Here is a 26036-nt window from a genome sequence, read left to right as displayed (position 1 = left end):
TCACCAAATGTTCTAGAGATGAGACATAGTAAATTTGTATATCGATATCTTTATCGATATATTTTGTATTCACATACTTTATCGATATAGGTATTTTGTATACACATACTTTATCATTGGAAATTGAATACGATGTTAATACATATTAATAAAAATAAGGCCAGCGTGAGTCGGACTCGCGACACTGAGGGTTCCGTACGTGAAAAAGTATTAAAAAAAAATATTATAGGATATGATCCTTCCAGTTTGCCACCAACAAAACAAGAATTGTTGCAACAAATTAAAAGAACGGTATTCATCAGCAATGTATGGTGTAATGCACACATGCGGTGCCCCACAGATAAAGTACCTGAAAATTATGGATGGACAATAATTGATGGTAAATACGAGTATTATTGGTTTGATGGTCCTCAAAGCCCATCCTTTGAAGAATTATCTTCTCAATTGCAAGGTACCCTATTAATATTATTGAAATTTGGTTTTTAATTTTTCGGCGACATTAATTAATTTTTTCATATTATTACAGATTTAGATACCACGGAAGATCAGAATGAAGAAGATACTGATGAAGATGAGGAGAGTGATGCCAGTAGTGAGGATGAATGTTTTTCTGATGAGTCAGATGAAAATTAATTACTTTTTTATATAAAAATATCTACTTTTTCATGTATGTTACATAATAAAGTTGATTTATTTCAATAAATATATTTTCACTTTACCTCATGTTGCACATAGGAAAAAGGAAAATTACGATTATTGTAGGACTACGGATGCATACCAGTTTTTTTGTAGGACATTGTTTTATTCGGATAAAAAACACACTAATGTATCACGTGATACTTTTGTCCTACAGTTACTAATAAAAAAAAATGGTCCTGTGGTATGGACAACTTAGGAGTCTAGGACTAGAAAAACGTTCCACGTAATGTGTAGGACAATGTGGGCGTTAAATTATATAATTATTAACTAACCAACAAAAAAAAATCAGCTGGTTAGTAATAATTTTTCATGACCTCGTAAATAGTACATGTTGCAAAAATGGGACCTCGTTGATCAAACCTAGCATTTTGTAGGACAAATATTTTTTCGGCTAATTTAGATTATTATTATAAGAATTATAAATAAAAAAACCAGTTAGTAATGAATTTTTGATAACCACTAAATCAACAAATTATGTTCTCATTACCCCTGTTAGCTACCACTTACGAAATTTTTGTACTAGCTAATGTTGGGCGTCTCGTCAAAATGAAGCTACTGACGAAAATTTAGCTTGTTAGTAATCACTTACGAAAAAGGGCGAGGGATCCCGGTCTATACATATTTATAACAGGATAATTTTTAAATGATTTTATATGAATAATGATACTAATATTAATTGTATTTTTATATAGGTAATTGATGAGATTTATACTTATAGATTAGAATTGATTAGCTACCGCGCCGCCACTAACTATACAGTTTAATCTGAGGCTGTATTTGCATCACTAAATAAATACAGATAGTGCATCTTACACGGGTGAAATAGTTTTCATATTCGATCGAGTAGTTTTTGAGTTCACCCAAATAGACCACATGCAGTGAATTGTTGTTATTAATGGGCATACATAAAATTATCCATTAACTAATAAAATTCGTATGTTTACTTTATATCCATAATAATTATAACGGCAAAATCGCACTTGACCTCGCGCCCAACCGAACAAAACTAAAAGCCGCACGCTCTAGTTGCATCCGAAACTGTCGAGCGGATGTGATGTCACGCGGTAGTAAAGAGGATGTGTCCCAATTATTGCTTATCGATAGATCGGTTATCATTGCGATACTAATTGATGTATTGTGTTCGTTTGTTTGTTAGTCATTGAACAGATGGGTTCCTTTCGATTGACTATTAGCATACTTTGAGCTTAATTTGAAAATTATGGTCATTAGTGCCAGCCTAATTGAAGGTATAACTAAATTGGAGTACCTACTCGTCCTAAATTTTTAACGATGATAAAAATAATTTTAATTTTGCTCATGCTTTATATCGTTGCTTTATAGCGTTTTGATCCTAATAATATATTCGGTAGTTACAATGTTATCGTAAAATATATTAGTAGGAGCTTTTGCATTAGAACTTTAGTAATAAACTACAATGACAGGTTGCCTGGCAGAGATTGCTGTGTAGCAATAAGGCCGCCTATTGTGCAAAATTTTTGTACCTAATTGATTTGTACCACATTTCCTACATTGTTTTGTACAATGAAATGTACAATAAATAAATAAATGACCTGATTATTCATAGTTCATTTTGTCCAGTTTATTATTTAACAAACTTCTACCGGAGTTATCTAACCAATAGGTTAAAAAGTTATTATACAATATCAATGATATAAGTATCGATATCACAATTGGATATCCGCTTAGTATATTTGTAATTTTAATTGTTTATTCGTACTCTAATCGATTCTCCTTACTCGTTTATCTTGACGCGGATCTGGCGTCATTACGGATAATGGCATTCTGATTATGCACCTCGATGATCTAGAAATAATCTTCGTATTATATAAACACTAGCTTTCCACCCGCGGCGTCGCCCGCGTTTTTAATGAAAAACCCCGTATAGTTCCCGTTCCCGTGGGATTTCTGGGATAAAACCTATCTTATGTTTTAATCCAAGTTACCCATGTCAGTAGAATTTGCGTGAAAGAGTAACAAACATACATCCATCCTCACAAACTTTCGCATTTATAATATTAGTAGGATTAAATTGCTAATTTTTTATGAATATTTACAAGTTTATTTGGCCGTTTTTCCGAGAATGTAAACAGGAATCCGATAGGAATGTATTGTACGTAATGTTGGACTCATCAAATAATTTGTGATGTAAGGAGTGCATTATTGAGAGTTTTTATACGGGTTGCTACACATCCTTGATGCAACTTTAACAAACTTACCAAACAACAAATTCTTTGGTATTTAGATATAGTGTGCTTATAAATAGATAATCATTATACGTATTTAAAAAAAAGTCTCACCGATTATTTGCATTTCCGTTTCATATTTGTGCCATCATATAATTCAGTGTCTGAAAAATGGTCGCCTAAGGATAGATTATAATATCAATCACGAACACTAGAATTTATTTGTGAAGACCCAAAATTCGATCACGACATTACAAAAAAATGAAGTTCCAAGCTTTATTGGTTCAAGATTCATTTTGTCTTGAAAATAAATTGCGCAAATATTAAAAAAAAAAAATGTATTTCCTAAACAAATAAATAGGACATTATTTGCGTGTATGCGCGACTAATTTGCTTTGCGAATTTACCAATACCTTTTGTACATTGGGTGCATTTAACCTTTTTATACCAAGCGATGCTAAATAATATTTTATTATAAGCAAACTTTGTAGTAAGATTTAAAAGCGAATGTTTTTAATGTGTTTACGAGAACTTTGTATTTGAGTTGTGAGTTCCACTTTTTAGCCTTTTTTTGTCGACCAAAATGGCATATTATTTAGTTTCATAACATGTTGGTCTAAATTAAAACTTAATTTATATTTATGTGTCTTTTACAGAGAACTTGGCGCCGTCAGAGCTGAAGAAGCTGAGAAACAAACAGAGGAAAGCCAAACGTAAAGCTGAACAGGAAAGCGCGCTGGCCGCGCAAGTACAAGTGAGTGTTATAATTGTACATCTCAGCACTATTTAGTAAATGAAATAAATAAGAAAATAATATCTAATCCTAACAAGTAATATCCTATAGAGTATAGTGGATTCGTGTGATAGGCTTTTTAAAACATATAGTAATTAATACCTACTAACTGTTGGTTTCTTTTAAATAAATTATTTAAGTAACCATCTTATAAAGATACTACACCTACAAGTATTAACAGAAATCTATCAATTATTATGTTACCTAAGAAACAAATATTTTTGTAGATAGACTTCAGCGATGAAATAACTTTACACTACACTTCAAGATCTATCATATTATCGTCGTATTTTGTTAATATTATATTCGTATAAATAACGCTCACAGTGTTCAGTTTATAATAGAGGTTTCATCTAAATATTCCCACACGAAATTACAGGTGAAAAGGGAGCAGCATCACAAGGCCCGACGGGAGCAAGAGCAGGGCGACCCAGAGGCGCCGCAGCTTGACGAGCTGGTGCCGGACAAGTTGGCTAGGGTACGTGGAAATATATAAAAAAGTATTGAAAATAAAGTATTGGTGAATGAAAAAAAAAAGATTGATCATAATTTTATTAAAAATTAAAACACCTTGTCTTACGATATCAATCTTAATAAAAGCGTGTTAAAAGAAGCAATATTGTATCTAATCGCGTGTATGAACAGCTAGAACCTATTTAACAAACAGTTAGTGAATAATATGTAGTGTACTCGTTGCTGTAAACAATAAGAAAATGCGTAAATATGTATTTCTACTCGTTTGATACTACTAGCTCCATCTATGATTTCGTGCGGTAACCAATATGAACTTTGAGCGAGTTATAGCCATCGAATACATGGAATATAGTTAATAATATACCTACATTTTACTCTTATACTTATAGTAGAGTAAATAATAATTTATTTAAAATGCTTTTTGTACATTAAGTAAATCAAAAACAACAACATTTTAAAAATAGTTATATTTATAGAATAATTTCTTAAATTATTATTTTTGAAATTAATTATGTTTTATATTATTTCTTTCAGGCAGAGGATCCGTTAGAGCAAGCCATAAAGTTCCTGTTGCCGCTGCGGCAGCTCGCGTCAGATAGAATAGACACACATTTAATGGCCTTCGAAATTTATTATAGGAAAGGTATGTATCTAGGTTTAAGCTTAAGCAGCTAATGTTTCAATTTAGCAGGGTATAGAAGGATATTTTTTGTTTGACCATAAAATAAATTTAAGTCAAATAGATGTGCTTCTATTCAGATAGCTCCAAGCCAAAAATAAGGTGCAAAAAATATTTTTATGAATAAGGTACAATTTTGAATTATTAAATATGATTTGAAAACAAAACATAGTCTTTATAGTCACTGTTTACTTTTGTGTGTCCTTAATCACATATCATTTTTTTGTTAAATTTTATCTGCAGACAACTCTTTGAAGGTAACAATTTATTGTAGGTAACAATTTATTGCAAAAGCATGTTGAATAAGTTAAATATTATAAGAATACAAGTACAAGTTCTTTTTTGTATTATAAATAATCAAACAAAAATTTAACACACAAAATACAAAATTCCAGAGAAACCGCTCCTAATGCTGCAGAGCATAAAGCGCGCGTGGAAGTTGGACAGCGCGCACGAGCACCTGCACGACTGTCTCATACGCTTCAAGTGCTGGCTCGACGCCAACATGGCGGCGCTCAACGCGAACGTCGTAGCCGTCATATCGGCTGAGATGGAACCGGTGAGTCTGTGGTTTTGAGTTTAGAATGAGTAGATTTGAAAGGTTTTCTAATTTCGAACGTGCAGTTTTTTTTTAATTATGGTGTACTGTTTTTTGTTTTGAATTTAGAACATGCAGTTTTGAACCGGTGTGTCTATGGTTTTCATTTTTGAATTTGGAACGCATAGTTTAAAAGTTTTTTGAAATAACTGGCTTGTCTCGTTTTTCTGTTACAAATTTGGTATCGTTTTGATTTTTTTATTTAGAATGCATAGCATGCACAGTTTTGGTTTTGCTATGCAAGGGATGAATGTGAGATTGACGGTGTATAGTTTATAATAGGGATGTAACGATACCGATACCGATATATCGGTATCGCCGATTATAAAACAACCGATACCGATATCAAACAATTCAAATAACCGCGCCCAATAAACGATGCGGGAGGCCGCCCGAGCGTGCGCACTTTGTTTTTTGAAAAAACTACCAATAGTAAACTTTTATTAGGAACTGATTGTATGTGTATAACTTAAAGTTTAACTGACTTTGCAAAATAATAATACATAAATGGTTTTCTTGTTTTTTGACTTGGCATTGTTATATTTTTAAAAGAATACGATTTACAGTTGAGTCTCTGTTAAATGTTGGTAACTTTTATGCATAATTCACTATTTATTTTTCTACCAAGCCATCGATATCGGTATCTGTATCGGTATCGCCGATATTTTATTACAAATATCGGTATCGGTATCATATCGGCAAAATCATGTATCGTTACATCCCTAGTTTATAAATTGATATTTTAATCGTGTTTTTAACGTGTTTCTCGTCTTGTTACAGATGTTCCGCGGGCGCAGCGCGCTCGCGATGGCGGAGGAGTTCATGTCGGGCCCGGGGGTGCAGTCGCAGGCCGGCGCGCTGTGGGGCGCGCGTGCTCTCACCCGGCTCGTGCCCGAGCGCGCCGCCACCGCGAGGCGCACCGCCACCGCGCTCAACTCGCCCACCTGCACCATACAGGTACGTGTATACACATACATATACACATACATACGTGTGTACACGTACACTCGGTGCGTGCTGCGTGCAGGTTCACACACGCACACGCGCACACACACACGCACGGTATGCGTACAATATACAGTTGCGTACATGTGTGACGTTGCACACGCGCCGCCGGAGCCGTATAGATACGTGTGCACTTGCGCCACACCACCGCATAAATACGTACCTACACACTACATGCGCGCATTGGCACTAACTACAATTTGCAGGTAAATATAATAGTAATATATTAATAGGTACGCTACACAGGCGCCGCATGCGCTATCCGCAATATAGGTATATACCACTGCAAATATACGCGCATAACGTCTGCAAGTGCCATTGCACATTACATATTGTGTGTATGTCATTACATACACACAATATGTAATATGCACATACCCGCTCCGCTTAGGATAAGATATACGTAGTGACATGCTCACGTATACATCTTGAAACCTAAACTATACAACATTTACACATAATAAAAGCCACATATAACTCAAACTTACACATAAATGTAACAATTAGAGATCTACGCCATAATATACATGCGTTTGGACCTGCAAATAATAAAGTATACGTCCATTCACGTACTTATATTTCTTAAGTAATTCAAAAAATTCAATGTCTACATTATTAAAAAACGAAACACATCTATTCCAGGGCTGCGTGGAAGTATTAGAGAGTCTAAGAAACGGCGACTTCGGGCCGTGCGACAAAGAAATAGAGGAGTACATAGAAGCTTGCCGGAAGAAGTTCCCGTACGCGATCGCGTTCAAGCCCCCCTCCCCCCAGGAGCCCGACCACGTGGACGAAACCCCCCTACAGCCTAAGGAGATTAATATCAACAACTGAGGACTATGAGATACATCTGCAGTAATTTTATTCTTGAATCGGTGATTCTAAAACTTCAGGGTGACAACCCTGGCATGGCCTTGCCATAGAACAAGGATTTTTTAAAGCGGTAACATTGTGTTGTAATGGTGTTTGCGTCAGTTTTTGAATAAATTATAACGGAATTGTGTTGTGGTTGACAGATCGAATGTATTTTTAAATTGATCCTATTGGAAAATAATGTGCTGTGTTATTTGATTTTGTATATCACCTGAAGAGTTTTAGAATTTTTTTATAAAGTTTTGTGATTTGAATTGTGTAACTTGTTAGTTATAAAATTTTAATAAAATTGTCAAGAAAAATAGGATTATGGCAAGGCCTACGATATAATATACCTTTTTGGTATGATAAAGCAGAAATCGTTAACGAATAGAATAAAATTATTGGAGATGGTATCTCTGTTCGAATAACGAACAAGCTGAATAAATTTCTCAAAACACCAAAAAGTTTTTAATGAATTTTCTCTTAATCCCAGATAAAGTATATTAATAGCAAATATTATCGTAAGGCAGACATGATCAATTGGTTTTGGGGTGTGCATTGTCACAAAGGATAAATGAAAGATGTGTGTTTAGTTTTCAGCGATCAAGGGCTTTTATTATCTGCGGCTTATATACAACAGGAACTACCGATTGGCTACGGGTAGGTGATCTGTTACAAGCAAATTTCATTTCTTATTTCATTAGAATTTACATGTTGCAATTGAAATGTTCCTTGTATTTAGTTTTAAGTTTTTCGCTTACCAACCTTCTTGTTGAATCTGTAGCTATTTTACCTTCCCTCATGTAGCTTTCGCGTAATTTTGCAGTTTTTTTTGTTCTTGATTAATATTCGTTGACGTTTCTTAAAATTTGTTAAGCTGTGTGGCCTCAAGTGTTCAACAATATTCAACTTATAAATAAGATAATTGTATTTAAATCGCTGGGTTTTAATGTATAAATATAATGTGTGAAAAGTAAGTTTTTAGACCTCACGCAATAATTATAACTGAATCGAGGTTCGCTTTGTAAATAAAAGATTACTTTTAAGTTTTTACTGTAATATACAGTTAGTTCTATACATTTGTCGACTCGTTTATTGACTGCTGTAAGGACATAATATTATAGAAATTGGACGGATTCTATTTAACACTTTTATAATAATGAAAAATGGAAGACATGCCTTCAGTATTTTTCTTTTAGATTTCAATTTTACATGCTATTTCTGTGTTTAGAGGTAAATGAGAACAAACACATTGATAAGAAAAATATTTCTTTAATAGTTTTGATAGAAAAATTAAGATTATCTGTGTAATGTCTAATTTATAATATCTGTCATTTGAAATTTGGTTTTCAAATTTTGGCACCGTTTTAACACCTCTGATCACATACAAAATATGATTGCAAAATTAAAATTATAATATTGATGCTCGAATAATATTTGGACAATAAACATTGATATGATACTACAATATTATCAGAATTGTAATCACAAAATAATATAGAACAAAGTGGTTTATTTTACACAATTTATACATAATAACGCAATGTTAGTCAATATCGGTTACAACTTGTCTTATACACGATTAGCAATTTTGAAGTATATTTTAAATTTTTAATTATGATTCTTTTACTCATAGGAAATATTATACATGATTATTTGTTATAAGGGTGCCTGTTCACAATACAAGAACTCATAGAAAAATAAATAGGATCATAGCTTTGAGCTAATTTTTTTGTTGTCGAAATATAATCTGTGGAAAGGCACTCTTACTTAAAAATATCATAACATTTGACAAAGCTTTTCGTGTTTCAGACTGAACATTTGTCTTCCTGGCATCAGAACGGCGACTTTATAATATATACATTGTATCCTAATTTTAATTTTCCTTTTTATTTTTCAATCCAAATCAGCGTCCTGTTCTGCTCAGGGACTTTATTTCGCGTAAAATGTTGTGTTACGGTCTTGTTGTTTTCCAATTATTGGAGTATTTTGTACCCCGTCGTCTTGTACATAAAGTAATAAAATTTTATTTTACAAAATTATTTCTGTTTTATTTAAAAAACAGTGTCAAATCTATTATATTAAATTATGTCTTATTATTATTAAGTAATCGATTGTATATTTGTTTATACTTATTGTATAATTATTCTATCCTAAATAATTTTATTATGATGGAGCCTCATTGATGTTGGTAAACCTTATTTCTATTTTATCATTTTTTGGTTTGTATTGCCTGAAAAAAAAACAGTTTTATTAAAATATCTTCTAATACATAAGACCTGCATTAAAAATTATCATGTACAAATTAGTTATCAAATAATTTGATAATATTTCAATTTCTATCATAAAAAAATAGATAACAGAAGGGCATCAAAAGTCATTTCATTCTTAATACACTCAATTGTTTCTATAAATAAAAGATTAACAATAATAAATCTTTTAATAAAAAATATTAATAGGAAAATTTTTCCAAAAATTTTTTAATAGAGAACTGGAATATTTGAGATATTTGAAGATTAAGTCTTCATATTTGTGTTTTCTTTAAATATCATTTATGGCCCAAAAACAAGAAAACTCCAATAAGTTGTAGTCTACACTTTATTCAATAAAAAAACTCATCAAAGAAAAACTCAAGCATAATTGCTCGAGTTTTTCTTCAAAAACCCTTAGTATTAACTTTACCCACCAATATTTAACTCCAACAGCATCAAACATAATCTTTGATGCAGCATACTTAGGTTTATCCCAGCCCTTATGAGACAGATAAACAACTTCACTAATACCAGACTGTATTATTATTTTAGCACACTCGTTACAAGGGAATAGACCAACATATATGGTACAGTCTTTGACATCCGCTGAGTTTTTGTTAAGTATTGCATTCATTTCCGCGTGGCATACTGTAATCAAAGTAATTATATGAAGTTTTTTAGTTATTGATTTATATTTCCAATACAAATTAAGATTTCTGTGTAGATAAGCCAGATATTGAATTTTTTGTTTGTAGAAACTTTGTTACTAAATTTATCATGCTAAATATATTATTTATTGTGAGAGAAAACTTACCATAAAGAGATTTACTATCTAAAGGTGATGGAGTGTTTTTTCCCCAAGGAAATTGATCATCACTACAGCCAATAGGCATTCCATTATATCTGAACAATAAGTTAAAAATTTAAATAAAAAGGATTAGTACCTAATACCTATTTACATTTAGTATGAAATATTCTTCAGGAAGGGCCAACTCTCCCTTTGAAGGTGGGTAACAGACAAAAGTTTTAGAGTTTATGTCAGATTTTTACCATTTTTGTTAGTCGAGCGGGCAAATTATCATCCAGTTTTGTAACCTAACCTACTGTTTAGGTTTGTACAGTTCATATTTATAAATAATTGATAAATTAATGTCGACACTTCTTAACTCGACGCCCAATAAAGTAGGTACAGTTTAGCCATTTAAAGTAAGAATAAAAAATACATACCCAATTCCGACAATTTTGTTTTCCTTATTAACTACACATGCGCCGACTTGGAAATGTGGATCCTTGCTACGCTTTGCCGCCAAAAATGCCATTGCCATGAAATATTCTGTCCACTCAATATAATCTTCTCGTTTTTGATCCATTTTACTTTCACCATTACTAAAATAATGCGAAGTACAATAGTGATCTGTTTAATTTTGTTAAATACGACTTATGAGGGCTAATTTAACGATTATTAATTACCTTTTGATGGACATTTTTGAAGTCTTTTCAATAAGATCCATGATGAGGATTCACTATTATTTATAATCAATGTATTAACTATTCACTAAATCATGAGCAAAAGTTACTTCGCGGTTTATTTTTATGCGTTCGCCGTGTTGTTCATCACGCTAAGAATACAAACAAATGTCAATTGTCAACTTCGGCTACAGTACGGCTACAGGCGGCTACAGGCTACTGCTACAGCTGACTTTGACATTAATAGCTCCGTTCGTAAATACTAAATTTGTTTTCACCACGTTTTCACTCAGTTAATTTCGAGTAAATATTAATACTTAAAATAAAATTATAATTAAATCAAGAATGGAAGAAAGGATTTAGTTAATATTGGATTGATGGTTTGGCCCTCAGCTTATATTAACAAAACTAAAAATAAATATGGGTTGACCTTACGGTAATACGGTTTTTTCGCTCACGGCACAGAATACTAAATAGCAGCTAACGCTACTCACGGCTTCGGGCTTCGTCCGCGAATACAAAAAATTACGTCATGGCTGTGATTACTTGTCATATTTTGAATATAGCGCCATCTATTGGAATTTAATATTTATATTTTATACATTTCAGAGTGATTCGAATGCGCTTAGAAATAACGGACCTTCTCATGGAATTGAGATATTTTACTGCGGTTAAAAGAATCTCTTTCACTATCTAGACAGCTCCTATCTAACCGATATTATAATAAACATTAAAGTTAAAATGATTTCGGTGCAACGTTAAAGAAAGACAAGCAAAGAATCACACTTGTTCATATTTTATAGTTTTCTATATTCTAAACAACATCTTAAATATGTAATGAAATAAATGTTTTCTTAAAAAAGCCCACAAAAGTTCCTAGCGATAAGCGATGGATCCTGGAGTAACCCTCCAGATTATTAAATTTTATCTAGATACATATTAACTTTAAGAATTACAGTCGAAACTCCTTCGTTTTGGAAATCGTCGATTAAAAATTTTTTTTTTTTTTTCCGTTTATCATGGCAATAAGACTAAACTATTTGCCAGTGTCAAGTTTTAAAAGGTAGGGAAACATACATTTTTACAATTATTACAGAAAATTTTACGCACGCGCATAATCAGAGAAGTAGCAATATACAATCTAAAACACTAATCTACATATATTATATAACACTAATCTATTAATTAAAAATTATAAATAAATCAAAAACTAAACAATTCTATTTTAAAAATAAACATACCTACTGCATTTTCTTTATAGATAAAAAAAAATATATTTACAATTTTATATTATTTCGAGTGATAAATTTGTTAATGGCTTCAAAATATTTGGCAGGATTGAGCAAGAGACAATTAATAGAAATAGGAAAGGGTACACCAAGTGATTCAAGAGATAAATACAAAGAGGAATGGTCATACAGTGGGCAAGCAAAAAATATGTGATTCAGGTTGCCCACATCTAGGGTACACTCACACATTTCATTATCTAATACGCCAATTTTAGTAAGATGTTGAGGGGTACAAACATGTCCAAGTCGCATACGAATGATTATACTTGTAGTTAATTTACTTCCCTTGGTTTTATTAAACCAAGGCTTCATTGGAATCCGTGGTTGAAGAGAATAGAAACGTTTTCCCTTTTGCATTCCGCTACTTTCCCAAAGTTTAGTCCAGGTATGATGGAGGTAAACTTTAGGAAGGTTACTAAGATCGTGACAATAATTGATATATGGAAACATATCACCACTATCTATGGCATCTTTTGCTAAGGCGTCTGCCTTTTCATTACCTTTTATACCGGTGTGACTGGGTATCCATGCAAAAACTATTGTTAAATTTTTATTTTTACAAAGTGTTAATTTGTTTCTAATTTCAAAAATGAAAGGGTAAAATGGCTTGTTATTAAATGGATATTTTTCAAGGCTTTGTAAAGAACTTTTAGAATCAGTAAAAATAACAGTTCGTGATAACTTCGCTAATAATATATAATCAATTGCTTTCAAAATGCCCAAACATTCACCAGTAAATACTGATGCTTGAGGTGGTAATTTTATTTTTTGAATAATTTTGTATTGTGTATGGTATATGCCTATTCCAGTGCACCCAGACAAAGACGTCTTAGATGCATCAGTGAAAATGAGGTTCCAATCTTTCCATTCCTTATTTACTTCTGTATTAAAATTAAGATTGGCTAGAGGATCATTCTTGATGATTCCTATATCGTACTTAATGTCTGGATATGTTAACAAATTATCATAACTGTGACTAAACAATGATAAGCGTGGAGATCGATATATACGTGTTGTAATGGATGTGACTCTACGGAAACTTTCGATCAGACATGGAACTTTTTTAGAGCGCCAATACGTAGATGTTAATATATATTCATTCAAGTCCTTCAATTTATGAAATAAGGGATGGTTGGAAAATTGCAGCGCTCGGAAAAGAAATCTGTCGGATAAAAACTGTCGTCTTAGATGAAGCGGAGCGTCACAACACTCAACTTGAAGTGCGTTATTGGGACTAGATTTCATAGCTCCAACAACTATTCGAAGTGCTTTTGCTTGAATCTTATCAAGTTTTCTGAAGGCACTAACGTTACCACCTTCCAACAAAAACATTCCGTAATCTAGACTACTTCTAATTAGAGCATTGTAAATTAATTTGAGACAAAAAGGGTGTGCCCCCCACCACACGCCAGATAAGCACCTTATTATATTTAAATTACGCTCACATTTAGCTGATACAAAATCAATGTGAGGCATTCCTGTTAATTTACTATCTAATGTTACTCCTAAAAATTTTGCTTCATTTTTAATGGGAAAAATACTACCGTTATAGCTTACATCTACTTGAGGCAAAGACCTCTTTCGAGAAAAAACTACAACAGAGCTTTTCTCTACTGACAAGTCAAGACCATTATCCTTGAGCCACATACTAAGTATGTTTAGATTGCTATTTAAAGAATTGCATGCTTCTTCTAAGCTATTATTTACACTATACATAACAATATCATCGGCATATTGCAGAATTTTTACAGTATCATTCAGTGACTTTTCCAAATCATAAGTATAAATGTTATACAGCAGAGGACTAAGTACAGAACCTTGCGGAAGTCCTTTGTGAACCTTACGTGAAATGTTTTTTGATTCATTTAAATTTAAACATATAGTTCTGTCCACTAATGAGCTTATTATGAAATTGATTAATATACAAGGAACATTTAATTTAAAAAGTTTTTGATTGAGGATAGATATAATAACATTATCATAAGCAGATGAAATATCAAGAAAAGTTGCTACTAAGTACTTGTTGTTCGAGAAGGCTAAACGTATGTCTGTTGTGAGAATGCCTATGCTGTCTATTGTACTTTTTGCTTTTCTAAAACCAAACTGACTGTTTGATAGGTAATCGTGATGCTCGATATGCCACTCTAAACGATTTTTCACTAAATGTTCTGCTACCTTTAATAAAACGCATGACAAAGCTACCGGTCTATAGGATAAGTGCTCGTCAGCTGGTTTATGTGGTTTGAGTATAGGTATAATTTCTTGTGTCTTCCACACGGACGGAATATTTCCAGACAGCATTATATTATTTATTATGTCAAGATAGTATTGTAATGCAGTATCTCCGAGGTTTTTTAGGAAAGAATAAGGTATACCATCTAGGCCGGGGGTGGAATCCTTTACATTTGACAGTACTCCCTTTAACTCATATAGAGAAAAAAAGGAATCAATGCGAAAGTAGTTGTGATCAAATGAAACAGAAGTCACGGGTAATATATTATTCTCTGGAACTGTATCGGGAGCTATATTTTTCATAAAATCACGAGCCAATGACTCTGGAAATCTATATGGTTGCTCAGCAAATGCTGACCTGAAGCGTTTTAAATTTTTCCACACTTCAGAGGGACAAGTATTCGGTGAAATGGATGTAGAGTGCGGGTTGCGGGGGTAATGAAACACGTGTATCTTCCTCGAGTGATTTATTATAACTGAACTTATAATACACTACAGTACAAGACAAGAAGCTTATATCTAATACACTACACCACAGGGGTAGGAGATAAAAAAAAAATTGTTATACTAAATTTTTTTTTGTTAAGTAAGAAACAAATTAAAAGAAAATTCCTAATTTTTATACAATTTTGTTCGATTTTTGTGTACAATTTCTTCTTTATTGTTCTTAAAAATTATAACATTAGGTTCCTTATCTTCAATAACAATAAATGGACCATTATACAAAGTATCTAATTTATTTGCAGTTTCATTTTTTAACAATATTAAATCACCTTTCTTATATCGGACTTGATTTATGTTTTTATCATATACAGATTTTCGCACTTGTTTACTTTTTAACAAATTGTTTTGTGCGTCTCTATGTGCTACTTGCAAACGATATCTTAATTCTAAACTATAATTATCTGGGTTATATAAAGGTTCTATGCTAGTACTTAGTCTACTCGGAATATCACTTGGTTTTCCAAAAACTAATTCATATGGGGTATATTTTGTAGAGGAATGTACAGTATTATTAAAATTAAAACACCAAAAGGGTAGCCAATGGCTCCACGTTTCAGGGTAATTATTGCATTGTATTCTTAAGAATGAACCTAAATGTTTATGTGCATTTTCGAGTGACCCAATCGACTCGTGATGGTAGGAGGTTGAGTTTAATTTTTCAATTTCTAAAAGTTTACAGACCTCTATCATAGTAGATGACATAAACTCAGTGCCTTTATCTGTTGCTATAATTTTTGGGATTCCGAACCTTAAAATAAATTGATTAACAAATGCTCTAGCAACGGTGACCGTTTCCTTATTTTTAAGAGGATAAGCCTCAACAAACTTACTTAATTCACACTGTAACGTAAGTATATAATTATTACCGTCTACATCTTGATCCAAAGGACCAACTAAGTCTAAAAATACTTTCTCGAAAGCAAACGAGGCTGTGGTTGTTATAACCATCGGCTCTTTGGTATTTCGGGAATACTTAGATTTTTGACATTTTTCGCATTTAGTTACAAAATCTCTTATGTCTTTTTCCATTTCTGGCCAGAAATATTTTTTCTTAATATTATTTATCATTCTAAGAATGCCTGCGTGGCCACTAGTGGGCAGTAAGTGATAGTCATTAATAATAAATTGTTTATCATTTTCATTATCAATTCTTTCTACACCTCGTAATATACATATCCGTGGACCGGTCCATATATCTTTACTTTTAATTTCTTCTATTAGTTCTTTTATAAATAACGCGTTATTATTTGTTTTTATTATACATATTTCGTCGACATTAATATTTTTACTTAATTCACTTAATTTCTTCACAAAAACGGCTCGCGTGTATTGTGCTTTGAAATCAAGATTAATGTATAAAATTTTCTTATTTTGGGAGAAAGCAAAACACTCGGTTTCTACATCTATACCCATTCGATTTCGAATCTTATTTAACTCTTTTCCTTCTATTAAAATCATTTCTATCGCACCACTCGGAACTCGCAATAATTCCACGATTCTCGGTTGATCAGGCCGATAGTCTGTGTCATTATTGGTAGTTGGAGTGTCACTCTTTTCTTTAACTTCTTCTAGTTTCTTTTTCTGTGCTCTAGTCATTACGTTAATTATTTTATCGTTGATACATTTCAATTCGTTTGAGTTTATTGTAATTCTAGACAACGCGTCTGCTACGGCGTTTTCTTTACCTTTAATATACACAACGTTAAAATCATATTCTTCTAATGTTAACCTAAATTTTAATAATCTACTCGATGGATCTTTAATTCCGAATAAATACAATAATGGTTTATGGTCCGTCATGATTGTGAACTTTTTACCTAAGAGATACGGCCTAAAATATTTAACTCCCCACACTATCGCAAGTAATTCTTTTTGTATAGTTGGGTAATTTTTTTCAGCTTTGTTTAAAGGCCGACTTGCATAAGCGACTGGTCTTTTATCTTTATTGCAAAGTACTGCTCCTACTGCAATGCCAGAAGCATCAGTTTGTAAGATGAACTCGTTTTCGTCTGAAAAGTCTGGATATTGTAAAATGGGGGGTGATACTAACGCTTTTTTCATGATTTTAAACGAGTTTTCGCATTGTTCAGACCATATAAAAGGGGATGTCCCTTTACGACACAAATTATTTAAAGGGATAGTTATTTCCGCGAAATTCTTTATAAATTTTCGGTAATAGTTACAAAATGCAACAAAACGTTTTACTTCTTCTGTATTTTTTGGTGTTGGGTAATTTTCAACAATTTTTATTTTAGTTTTATCTGGACTAATTCCATCTGCTGACACTGTGTGTCCTAAATATAATAATTCCTTTTTCAAAAAATTACATTTGATGGGATTTAATTTTAAGTTAACTTTTCTAAGTCTCTCAAAAACATCTATTAAATTTTTATTATGACCTTCTAAATTACGTCCAAAAATTACAAGGTCATCAAGATAAACAAAACATTTCTCATACGTTAGACCTGACATGGCTATAGTCATTAACCTTGAAAAAGAACTTGGACTGGTTTTAAGACCCATTGGCATTCGTTTCATCTGGTATTGTCCAGTATTGGTTGTAAAGGCAGTAATCTTACGTGATTCGGGGTTTAAGGTCGTTTGGTAATAAGATTGACTAAGGTCTAAATGGGTAAAATACACGGCACCAGCAAGGGACTCTAAGATATCAGTGATATTCGGTAGCGGAAATTTATCATCTTGTATAACTTCATTTAATTTACGGTAATCTATCACTAATCTCCACTTTTTGCTATCATCATTTGACTTTTTAGGAACAAGTAAAATGGGGCTAGACCACTCACTTTGAGCTTCTTCTATAATATCATCCTGTAACATTTTCTCAATTTGCTTATTTATTTCAGGTTTTTGACTATGTGGTAACCTGTATGGTTTTGTATAAACGGGGCTAGCATTCGGTTTTAAATAAATATTATGTTCATATGAATTAGTAGTTGTAAGCTTATCACCCGGTAAGTGAAAGATATCATTGTATTTAGTACAAATTACTTGTATAGTCTCACGCTCGGTAGGATGTAAGTGATCCAATTTTAATAATTCTAACAAAATATTAGCTCTCTCTGCGTTTGATTTACATTTATTAAACTGACATATTTGGTAATCGTTTAACGAGTGTAGGTCTGGTTGAAAGGTCGGTATAGTAATTGATTCTTCTTGAGTATTTAATATTTTAATGGGAATAACGTTATTTACTGGCTTCACTATTAGAGCTGCTAAAAATAGACCCTCTTGTAATTGTTGTGGTAAAACAACACAGTCATTATTTAATTTATTATTCATAATTGGTATGTAGTGAATGGACTCGCTTCTCGCAGGAATAGTTAAGTAGTTATGTGAAGTAGTAGGTGACGCATATAGTGGTATAATATTTTTGCATTGGTTATGTAGAGTTAATGTATCGTTTTCTAGATTAATATGTGAATTAAATTTCGATAAGAAATCTAAACCTAGGATTCCATCTGATTTACACGGTAAATTATCGAACAAATAAAATTTATGATTAAATCTACTATTTTGAGTACGTAAAGTAAGATAAACATATCCTTTTGAGCATATTTTTCCACCGATACCATTTATTATAATGTTGTCTTCATACAAAGTAGTATGTTCTAATAAGGCGTTCTTAGAAACAGCAGAAATGGACGCGCCGGTATCAAGTAACCATGAATACTTGGAATTGTTTATGTCGAAATGGACGTACCTAACATTTTTATTGCAGGTTAAAATGTTATAACATTTGGGACCGAAAAAACTGGTTTTTGGTCTCTATTTCTTCGTTATTTGTTTGACGGTTCGCGCTCCCTTCGGCTGAGAAAATTTTGTGTTGGTTGTTCCTACCTCGACTACCTCTACCACGATAATATCCTGAAGCATTATGATTATTGCCAAATTTTGGAAAATTATTACCTCTTCCGCGTATATATCCACCACGGGCATTGCCATTATAATTTTGCCGATAATAATAATTATTATAAACTTGACCTCGAGAATTGCCACGGAAATTGAAACCTTTATTATAATAATTATTCTGCCCTCTTCTAGTGAAATTATTATTATATCTGTTGTTTGACTTACCCCTGGCGCTGAAAATACCTCCGGAAGTCGAGGGCTGCCCCAGCTCCTCGTCCTCCGCCGCACGCACCGCATCTTTCAACTCGGAAAAGTTCCGCGCTGAAATGATAGTGCTCAAGCGTTTATTTCTTAATCCATCAGAGAATCTTTTAATAGCAATTTTTTCGTTTATAGGTCTCAGTATTTCGCAGGTCTTTTCGTTACCGTTAGCTTGCGCAATAGTGAGGTCTATAAATAATTCTGATAGTTTATTTCCATAATCACAAATTGACATATCATTTTGACTCAAATTATTTAATTGATATAGTATTGCATTGGCGGACTTTTTTGTAAGTAAATAAGTTTTTAAATCTTGTAAAAGGCTTGCTACATCATCATATTTGCATTTTAGTTTTAGTTTAGCGGTTTTAGTTAATCTAGTTTTCAAAACAAAAGATATTAACATTTTTTCTTGGTCTGTGTCCTTTAGGCAATCGCTATATAATTCTACCGCGTCTATGATTTTTTCTGTCGTACTTTCTGAACCATCCATAACAGGTATCAAGGATGTTGCAGTTTTTATTTCAAACTTCTCCATGTTTGAAGTAGTTGTTTCTACGTTACCTTGAAAATCATATGATAGAATCTTATCGTAAATAACGTTTATTCTCTCCTTCAAGACTTCATAAACGTATTCAGCTAATTCTAACGAGGTTTTTCGCTCAGAAAATATACTAATAATAGTTTTATAAGATGAATATAATTCCTTAGCTCTTAATATATTATCCTTAACTTTACTTTTATATTGTAACCTTCTAGATGGGCCTAACTTCCTCAATGTAATTTGAATATCAGATAATTCATTAAAAATACTTTCTAAATCTTTTTCCATATAAAACGAAATTAAAAGATACTTACATAAAAATGATTTACCTAGTAGTTTGGTCCTTACATGAATGCATTACGGCCAATATATTTTCCATGTGACATTCCGAAATACTTAGGCTGTAAGATACAAGAAATATAAAATTATGACAAAAATAACAATTACATTGGCATTGTAATATAATTATTAATTATTTTTAATCCGACACTTAGAGTTCCTATTATGTCGATAGTAGATGACGCAACACAGTTCGTTGTTTTTATTACTTTTGCTCACTGAATTATTACAAAAAGAAAGCACTTAATATACGATATATGTTTTTCACTCGGGCTCACTAACACGGAATTCACTTTTACACTTTACACGGATTCGTTTCCTTCTTCACGTTCTCGCCTTCCCGACAACCGCAAACGCATTCTTCTTATAAATTGTGCTTCAATTTGTTTCTCGATCCATTTCTTTTGTCTGTCCTTCAGCTTTTTCCATATAAATATGACAATTATAATAGCGAAAATTGTCAAAGCCGTCGCTAATAATATATTATTTATCTGGATATGGGATTCGACCGCAGAATTACTTCCTTGAGATGCATTTTGTGCAATTATCACTTCCTCATGTCCGGTTTTAGAATAACTCTTGCCCATTTTTGAAGCGACGTACGTGACTGGTTATGGAGAATGTTCCTTGCGTTCTCTCCATTTTCATTACTTCAATATTATAAACGCTCTAACTTAGAGCACTGAGGCACACAGGAATCCGCTGAATTGCATAATTCGCCCGATACGCGACACCCGGTAACTTACACCGCGGCGCTCGCGCATGGCAGGGTCGCCATGTAGAGTGCGGGTTGCGGGGGTAATGAAACACGTGTATCTTCCTCGAGTGATTTATTATAACTGAACTTATAATACACTACAGTACAAGACAAGAAGCTTATATCTAATACACTACATGGATGTGCAAAAAGATTTCCACCCTTCTTGTTTTTTTCTCTTGAGAAGTGATCGTGTTGTCTTTATTGTAGCAATCAGATTGTTGTAATTCTCCGTGGACATATTTTCCGCATATCTCTTTTCTTCCAGTTTTCGTTTCTTTATCGCTTCTGTACAATCCTTATCCCACCAAGGTGGAGAAGACATGAGCGTGTTCGAGGTCGATTTAACAGGGAATAACTCCTCAGCAACTTGCAAAATCGTTTTTGCAAACGCTTCCGAGCATTTTATTCCATTAGTGATATTTACATCAGGAAGTTCCCTTACTTCATTTTCAATTGTATTTTTATATTTGTCCCAATCTACATTTTGCAGTCTATATTTGAAACGTGAACTTTGTTTATAATTTTGATTATTTTTGAACGGCAAAGTAATTAAAATAGGGAAATGGTCACTACCAAACGTATACGGTAAGGGATTCCAGGATGAACATGAAGCTACATCCGATGTACAAATTGTTAAATCTACTGCACTCAAGTTCTCATTCACATGAGTGCGTCGTGTCGGCTCCCCTGAATTAATTACACATAAATTGTTATTGTCGATAAGATCTAGTAATTGTACTCCATTTGAATTCGATATACTACATCCCCAAGATTGGTGATGGCAATTAAAATCACCTAAGATAATATAGGGTTCTTCAAGTGTGGAAAAGATATGTTGTATATCATGCTTAATTAAATTCGAAAACTGAGGAATATAAATGGAAACAATGGAAATCGTATTATTAAGTCTTATTCCGACAATATTGAAACTTTTATCGGTATGTTGGAAAAGTTGTAATTTTTTGAAAGTAAGAGTATTTTTAGGGTTCCGTAGCCAAAATGGCAAAAACGGAACCCTTATAGTTTCGTCATGTCCGTCTGTCCGTCTGTCCGTCTGTCCGTCTGTCACAGCCGATTTACTCGGAAACTATAAGTACTACAGTGATGAAATTTGATGGGAATATGTGTTGTATGAACCGCTACAAAAATATGACACTAAATAGTAAAAAAAAGAATTGGGGGTGGGGCCCCCCATACATGTAACTGAGGGATGAAATTTTTTTTTTCGATGTACATACCCGTGTGGGGTATCAATGGAAAGGTCTTTTAAAATGATATAAAGTTTTCTAAAAAACATTTTTCTTAAAGTGAACGGTTTTTGAGATATCAGCTCTCAAAGTCGTAAAAAGTATGTCCCCCCCCCTCTATTTTTATAACTACGGGGTATAAAATTCTAAAAAAAATAGAGGTGATGCATGCTAATTAACTCTTTCAACGATTTTTGGTTTGATCAAAGTATCTCTTATAGTTTTTGAGATAGGTTGATTTAACTGTAATTTATTATATTTGCTGCTACGGAACCCTTTGTGCGCGAGCCCGACTCGCACTTGGCCGGTTTTATTAACTAAAATTGCAACACCGCCGTATCCGTCAGTTCTATCATCCCTCAAACAAATGTAACCGGGAATACGAAAATTTAAATATGATTTTAACCAGGTCTCGTTTAGTGATATTAATATTGGATTATATTTATTAATGATATGAATTAATTCAGATTTTTTAGGAAGAATGCTCCTGCAATTCCAATGTACTATGTTCGAAGCCATTGTTTTTTATTGTGTTATTAATAATTTTATTAAGTAAAGCAACGTTGGACGGTCCTAATGTCTTACCTTGTTGTAATAAATTGATTAAAGCGAGTATAATTTCCATTATAGCACCATTTTGAGTATCATTAGATGGAGAAATCTTGAAGGCACAACCATTGTCAGGTGTAGGCATTTGACATTCTTTAATTAAAGCTTCATGGGCAGCTCTATCATATCCTTGGCTACTTTTAGGTGGCGAACGTTGTTTTTTAAAAACAGTCTTTTTATGAGATGTATTTATATTTGTATTTTGTAAACTATGCTTTGGTGAGACTTGTAATGTTGAAGTGTTAAGCACTTCAGCATAAGGTTTTTTTACCCGTGGGTGTAATTTAAGTGCCTCTCCATATGACAAGTTCTTCTGAGCCATAGTAAGTTTAATTAGTTTTTGGCGATTATATTCAGGACAGTTTTTATTATTTGCAAAATGTAAACCAGAACACATTATACATGATGCAGCATCCTCTTCCACATTGCAAGTTTCACCACTATGATCTTGCCCGCATTTATAGCAACGGGGCTTGGATCTGCAAATTGATTTTGTGTGACCATACCTACAGCAATTATAACACTGAATGGTTGGAAATATATATAGCTCTACCGGTAAAGAGTTATAACAAATAAATATTCTTGACGGGAGTGTTTGCCCATCAAAAGTTAATATTACAGATTGTGAAGGCTTCCATGTAACTGTACCATCAATAATAACTTTATAATTAATTCTGCGTACTTTTATTATAGAGCCACATCCATTAGGAACAACTATATTTTCTTTAATTTCTTCCGGAGACCATTCTGATGGAATGCCTCTTACTAAGCCTATCCGAGAAACATGGAAGGATGGTATTTTTGCTCTTAGATTGAATGTTTCTAAGGCTTTATTATTAATAAATGTGTTAGCATCATGAGCAGTTGAAAAAGCAACAACGCATCTATTCCTGCCTATTCTTTTGACACTACCTGCTACAATATTTTTAAAACTATTTTTTTTCAAAAAATTGCCAAATGTAATTGGATGCAAAGTAGAGCCATCACCGGGTGATGATTCACATCTTTGGACATGAACAACAAATGGATAAGAGTCATGTTCAGTATATATATTTCTGATTAAAGAGTTAGACTGTAAATCAACTGAAATATTTTCCTTAGCTGATACAGAGTTGCTATTAGAGTTAACACTCTGGCGACCACTATCTAAATTTTCTAGGCTATTAATAGTATTCATATTTTTACCACGCTTCCTTTTTCTATTACCTTCTTGTTCCCAATCAAGTATATCCTTATCAAAATTATCATCATTGCTATATAGTGTTACATAGCTAGCGACGGAGGGACCAGGTCCCAGACCTGATCCCTCATTCAAACGATCAGGAGGATCCTTCATAGATTTCTATGAAGGAGACTCAATTCAAATATACAATTTACATATGTACCTATAAAAATAATATTAACAATAAAACTTACCAATATAATATAAAACTATAACTATTTACACTAAATACTATAATATTTACAACAAATTACTCCTCTGATCATAAAATTAAGTTTAATTTAAAATTAAAATTTAAAACACGCTCCCGCCTCGTTCAAAGTTTCCCGCGCTTTTTTCGATTAAAAATTTATAAATAGGTAATAATCACAGAACAGTAAAAATAAATAAAATGTTAAAAAAATGTTAAATGTTTTTACTGTTCTGTGGTAATAATCGTAACTATGTTATTAAAAGAAGATTTTTTCTTTATTCCTTACGATTAAATTTAGCATTTTACTTTAACTATTTTTATTCCAGGTTTTGTTGGACGAAACTGAGTCATTACGAAATTATAGAGAAAAAATACAATAATAATAATAGGTATATAGTCGATATACCTAATTTAAAAAAGGAAATTCATACTTTACCATTCGCATGCTACTATTTCGTGCTATCTGCGCTGATCTTCTGTGGGGGTGTGGTATCATCCCCGAAGCGTGAGACTCCCGTCAGAATTGTAGCTTTTCAGTTTTTACACAAATCTACAAAATTTGTACATATTAAAATTTTGAAATTTGTTCATTTGTTTCAATGATCTAAATTTTAGATCATTGAAACAAATGAACAAATTTCAAAATTTGATTTAGATTCTAAAATGTCCTTTGTTTTTAACAACAAAGAGGTTAAACAATAGGCAGTATAAATTATAAAGTGCATTTATTTACTTATGTTTCGCAAGAAACTTTAATGCAAGGTTTCTAAACTTGATTTATACGTGCATAATTGTAGAACTGGTTATAAATGTGCATAAAATATGTTAACATTGACAAATCCTTGAAGAATTAAATTGCCTACTACAAGCTAACTCTATACACAACCTACATATACTTTTTTGGTCTACATTTTGAGTGCTGTATCATTCAAGATGATCTAGTGGATAATATAAGTTTACTATGTAATTATTTTAGCCAAATTGATAGATGAATTTTTTTATTCCAAATATTTAAAAACAGGGTTTAAAACGATTAAGGTTTGTAAATTAATTATATTAATCGCGTGAATTCAACTTGAGTGCAAAAAATTAAGTAATAAAATAAATATTATCAATAATTGCACCGATTTAGATGAACTATAGGAAATTAATTGAAAGTGTGCAAGATTATCAGGAGATTAAAAACTCGCTCCATAACAAAATAAAAATAAATAATAAAATAACTTATATACAGGGTGTCCCACTTTCGGTATGCGAAGGGACTTTTAGTTTTGCATACGCTGAGTCCGTAAAAAATACTTATAAAATTCCAGGTGCATTTTTTATTTAGGCTTAGTATACCGACGGTGGGACCTGTATAGTAGATAGTAATTTATGTGAAAAGCTTGTTTGCTAAAATTTAAAAAATCAAAAATAAATTCATTTTTTTGGGATGATAATTCGAAAAAGTTCAGTTCAATACACTGCAGTAGAATGTAGATAATACCGTAATAATGGCATGCAAGTTTGAAAGAATTTAATCGATTTTTTTTAAATCCCGCATTCAAACTTTAACTAAGGAGAAGGGATTAAGTACGGCATTTAGGGATATTATCATAATATAACTGAACTATGTCTTCTCATTAAAACGTTGTTATGTTTGTAGATTAATAAAAAGTTAATTATTGGTGGTGTATAAAGTATGCACTAAGCCAAAGCTATGTAATTATTTGTGATTTATTATGAGTACATCGAGCTATTGTTAATATAACCAGTATTATAAGAGGTTGTATGTTATCTAAACGCATGTGTTTATTAGTCCCGCAAATTGCCGTGATAGGATGAAGTCGTCTTTTAACAGTAGATAGTACTAAATAATTAATTCATGATAAACGTGCAACTAACCTGACAGCCTTATGTAATCTAAGCCACAAAATACGAACAAGGATCGAGTAATCAAA

The 26036-nt window shown here is 32.5% G+C and overlaps 4 protein-coding genes across 5 annotated transcripts in view; 2 read left to right on the top strand and 2 right to left on the bottom strand.

Annotated features, from left to right (window-relative positions):
- The window catches only part of Naa15-16 (N-alpha-acetyltransferase 15/16), an 88592-nt gene extending 79246 nt beyond the window's left edge, over positions 1–9346 (top strand). Inside the window, exons 11-16 of the mRNA XM_089711093.1 lie at positions 3560–3657; positions 4076–4174; positions 4705–4813; positions 5245–5408; positions 6228–6404; positions 7095–9346. Of these exons, the coding sequence (XP_089567219.1) occupies positions 3560–3657; positions 4076–4174; positions 4705–4813; positions 5245–5408; positions 6228–6404; positions 7095–7286 (839 nt within the window). The 3' untranslated portion in view covers positions 7287–9346. The remainder of the gene's footprint in view (positions 1–3559; positions 3658–4075; positions 4175–4704; positions 4814–5244; positions 5409–6227; positions 6405–7094) is intronic.
- LOC149476976 (uncharacterized) lies at positions 20–1316 on the top strand. Its single transcript, XM_089711316.1, has 2 exons — positions 20–451; positions 527–1316. The coding sequence occupies exons 1-2, from the start codon at positions 133–135 to the stop codon at positions 631–633; spliced, it is 426 nt and encodes a 141-aa protein (XP_089567442.1). The 5' UTR covers positions 20–132; the 3' UTR covers positions 634–1316.
- Positions 8564–26036, bottom strand: LOC149476973 (deoxycytidylate deaminase). Of its 2 annotated transcripts, XM_089711096.1 has the most exons (6): positions 25981–26036; positions 24533–24646; positions 10787–10945; positions 10374–10462; positions 9994–10207; positions 8564–9540 (listed from the first exon to the last, which is right to left on the bottom strand). In XM_089711096.1, the coding sequence occupies exons 3-6, from the start codon at positions 10927–10929 to the stop codon at positions 9474–9476; spliced, it is 513 nt and encodes a 170-aa protein (XP_089567222.1). In that variant the 5' UTR covers positions 10930–10945; positions 24533–24646; positions 25981–26036; the 3' UTR covers positions 8564–9473. The 2 variants fall into 2 exon arrangements, with proteins under 2 accessions (XP_089567222.1, XP_089567221.1); XM_089711095.1 differs by lacking the exons at positions 24533–24646; positions 25981–26036 and adding an exon at positions 11030–11277.
- On the bottom strand, positions 22412–24196 carry LOC149476974 (uncharacterized). Its single transcript, XM_089711529.1, has one exon. It carries the CDS (start codon positions 24015–24017, stop codon positions 22545–22547), a length of 1473 nt encoding a protein of 490 aa, XP_089567655.1. The 5' UTR covers positions 24018–24196; the 3' UTR covers positions 22412–22544.

The sequence above is a fragment of the Colias philodice genome, chromosome 26 (assembly GCF_061535455.1).
Source record: "Colias philodice isolate Cphi_HAF_F1 chromosome 26, ilColPhil1 Martin Lab GWU primary, whole genome shotgun sequence".
In the NCBI taxonomy this organism is placed as follows: Eukaryota; Metazoa; Arthropoda; class Insecta; order Lepidoptera; family Pieridae; genus Colias; species Colias philodice.
The sequence above is the reverse complement of the archived record's forward strand: the minus strand, read 5'-3'. Positions and strand labels throughout refer to the sequence as shown.

What these genes read in the sequence shown, in the direction of transcription:
- LOC149476974 (XM_089711529.1), bottom strand. Translation starts at nt 24,017, where the DNA reads ATGAAGGATCCTCCTGATCGTTTGAATGAGGGATCAGGTCTGGGACCT.
- LOC149476973 (XM_089711095.1), bottom strand. Translation starts at nt 11,070, where the DNA reads ATGGATCTTATTGAAAAGACTTCAAAAATGTCCATCAAAAG. An exon ending in AACAAAATTGTCGGAATTGG is followed by an intron (nt 10,463 to 10,786) that starts GTATGTATTTTT and finishes CTTATTGTTCAG; the next exon opens with ATATAATGGAATGCCTATTG. An exon ending in AGATAGTAAATCTCTTTATG is followed by an intron (nt 10,208 to 10,373) that starts GTAAGTTTTCTC and finishes CTTTGATTACAG; the next exon opens with TATGCCACGCGGAAATGAAT.
- LOC149476976 (XM_089711316.1), top strand. Translation starts at nt 133, where the DNA reads ATGTTAATACATATTAATAAAAATAAGGCCAGCGTGAGTCGGACTCGC. An exon ending in ATTATCTTCTCAATTGCAAG is followed by an intron (nt 452 to 526) that starts GTACCCTATTAA and finishes ATATTATTACAG; the next exon opens with ATTTAGATACCACGGAAGAT.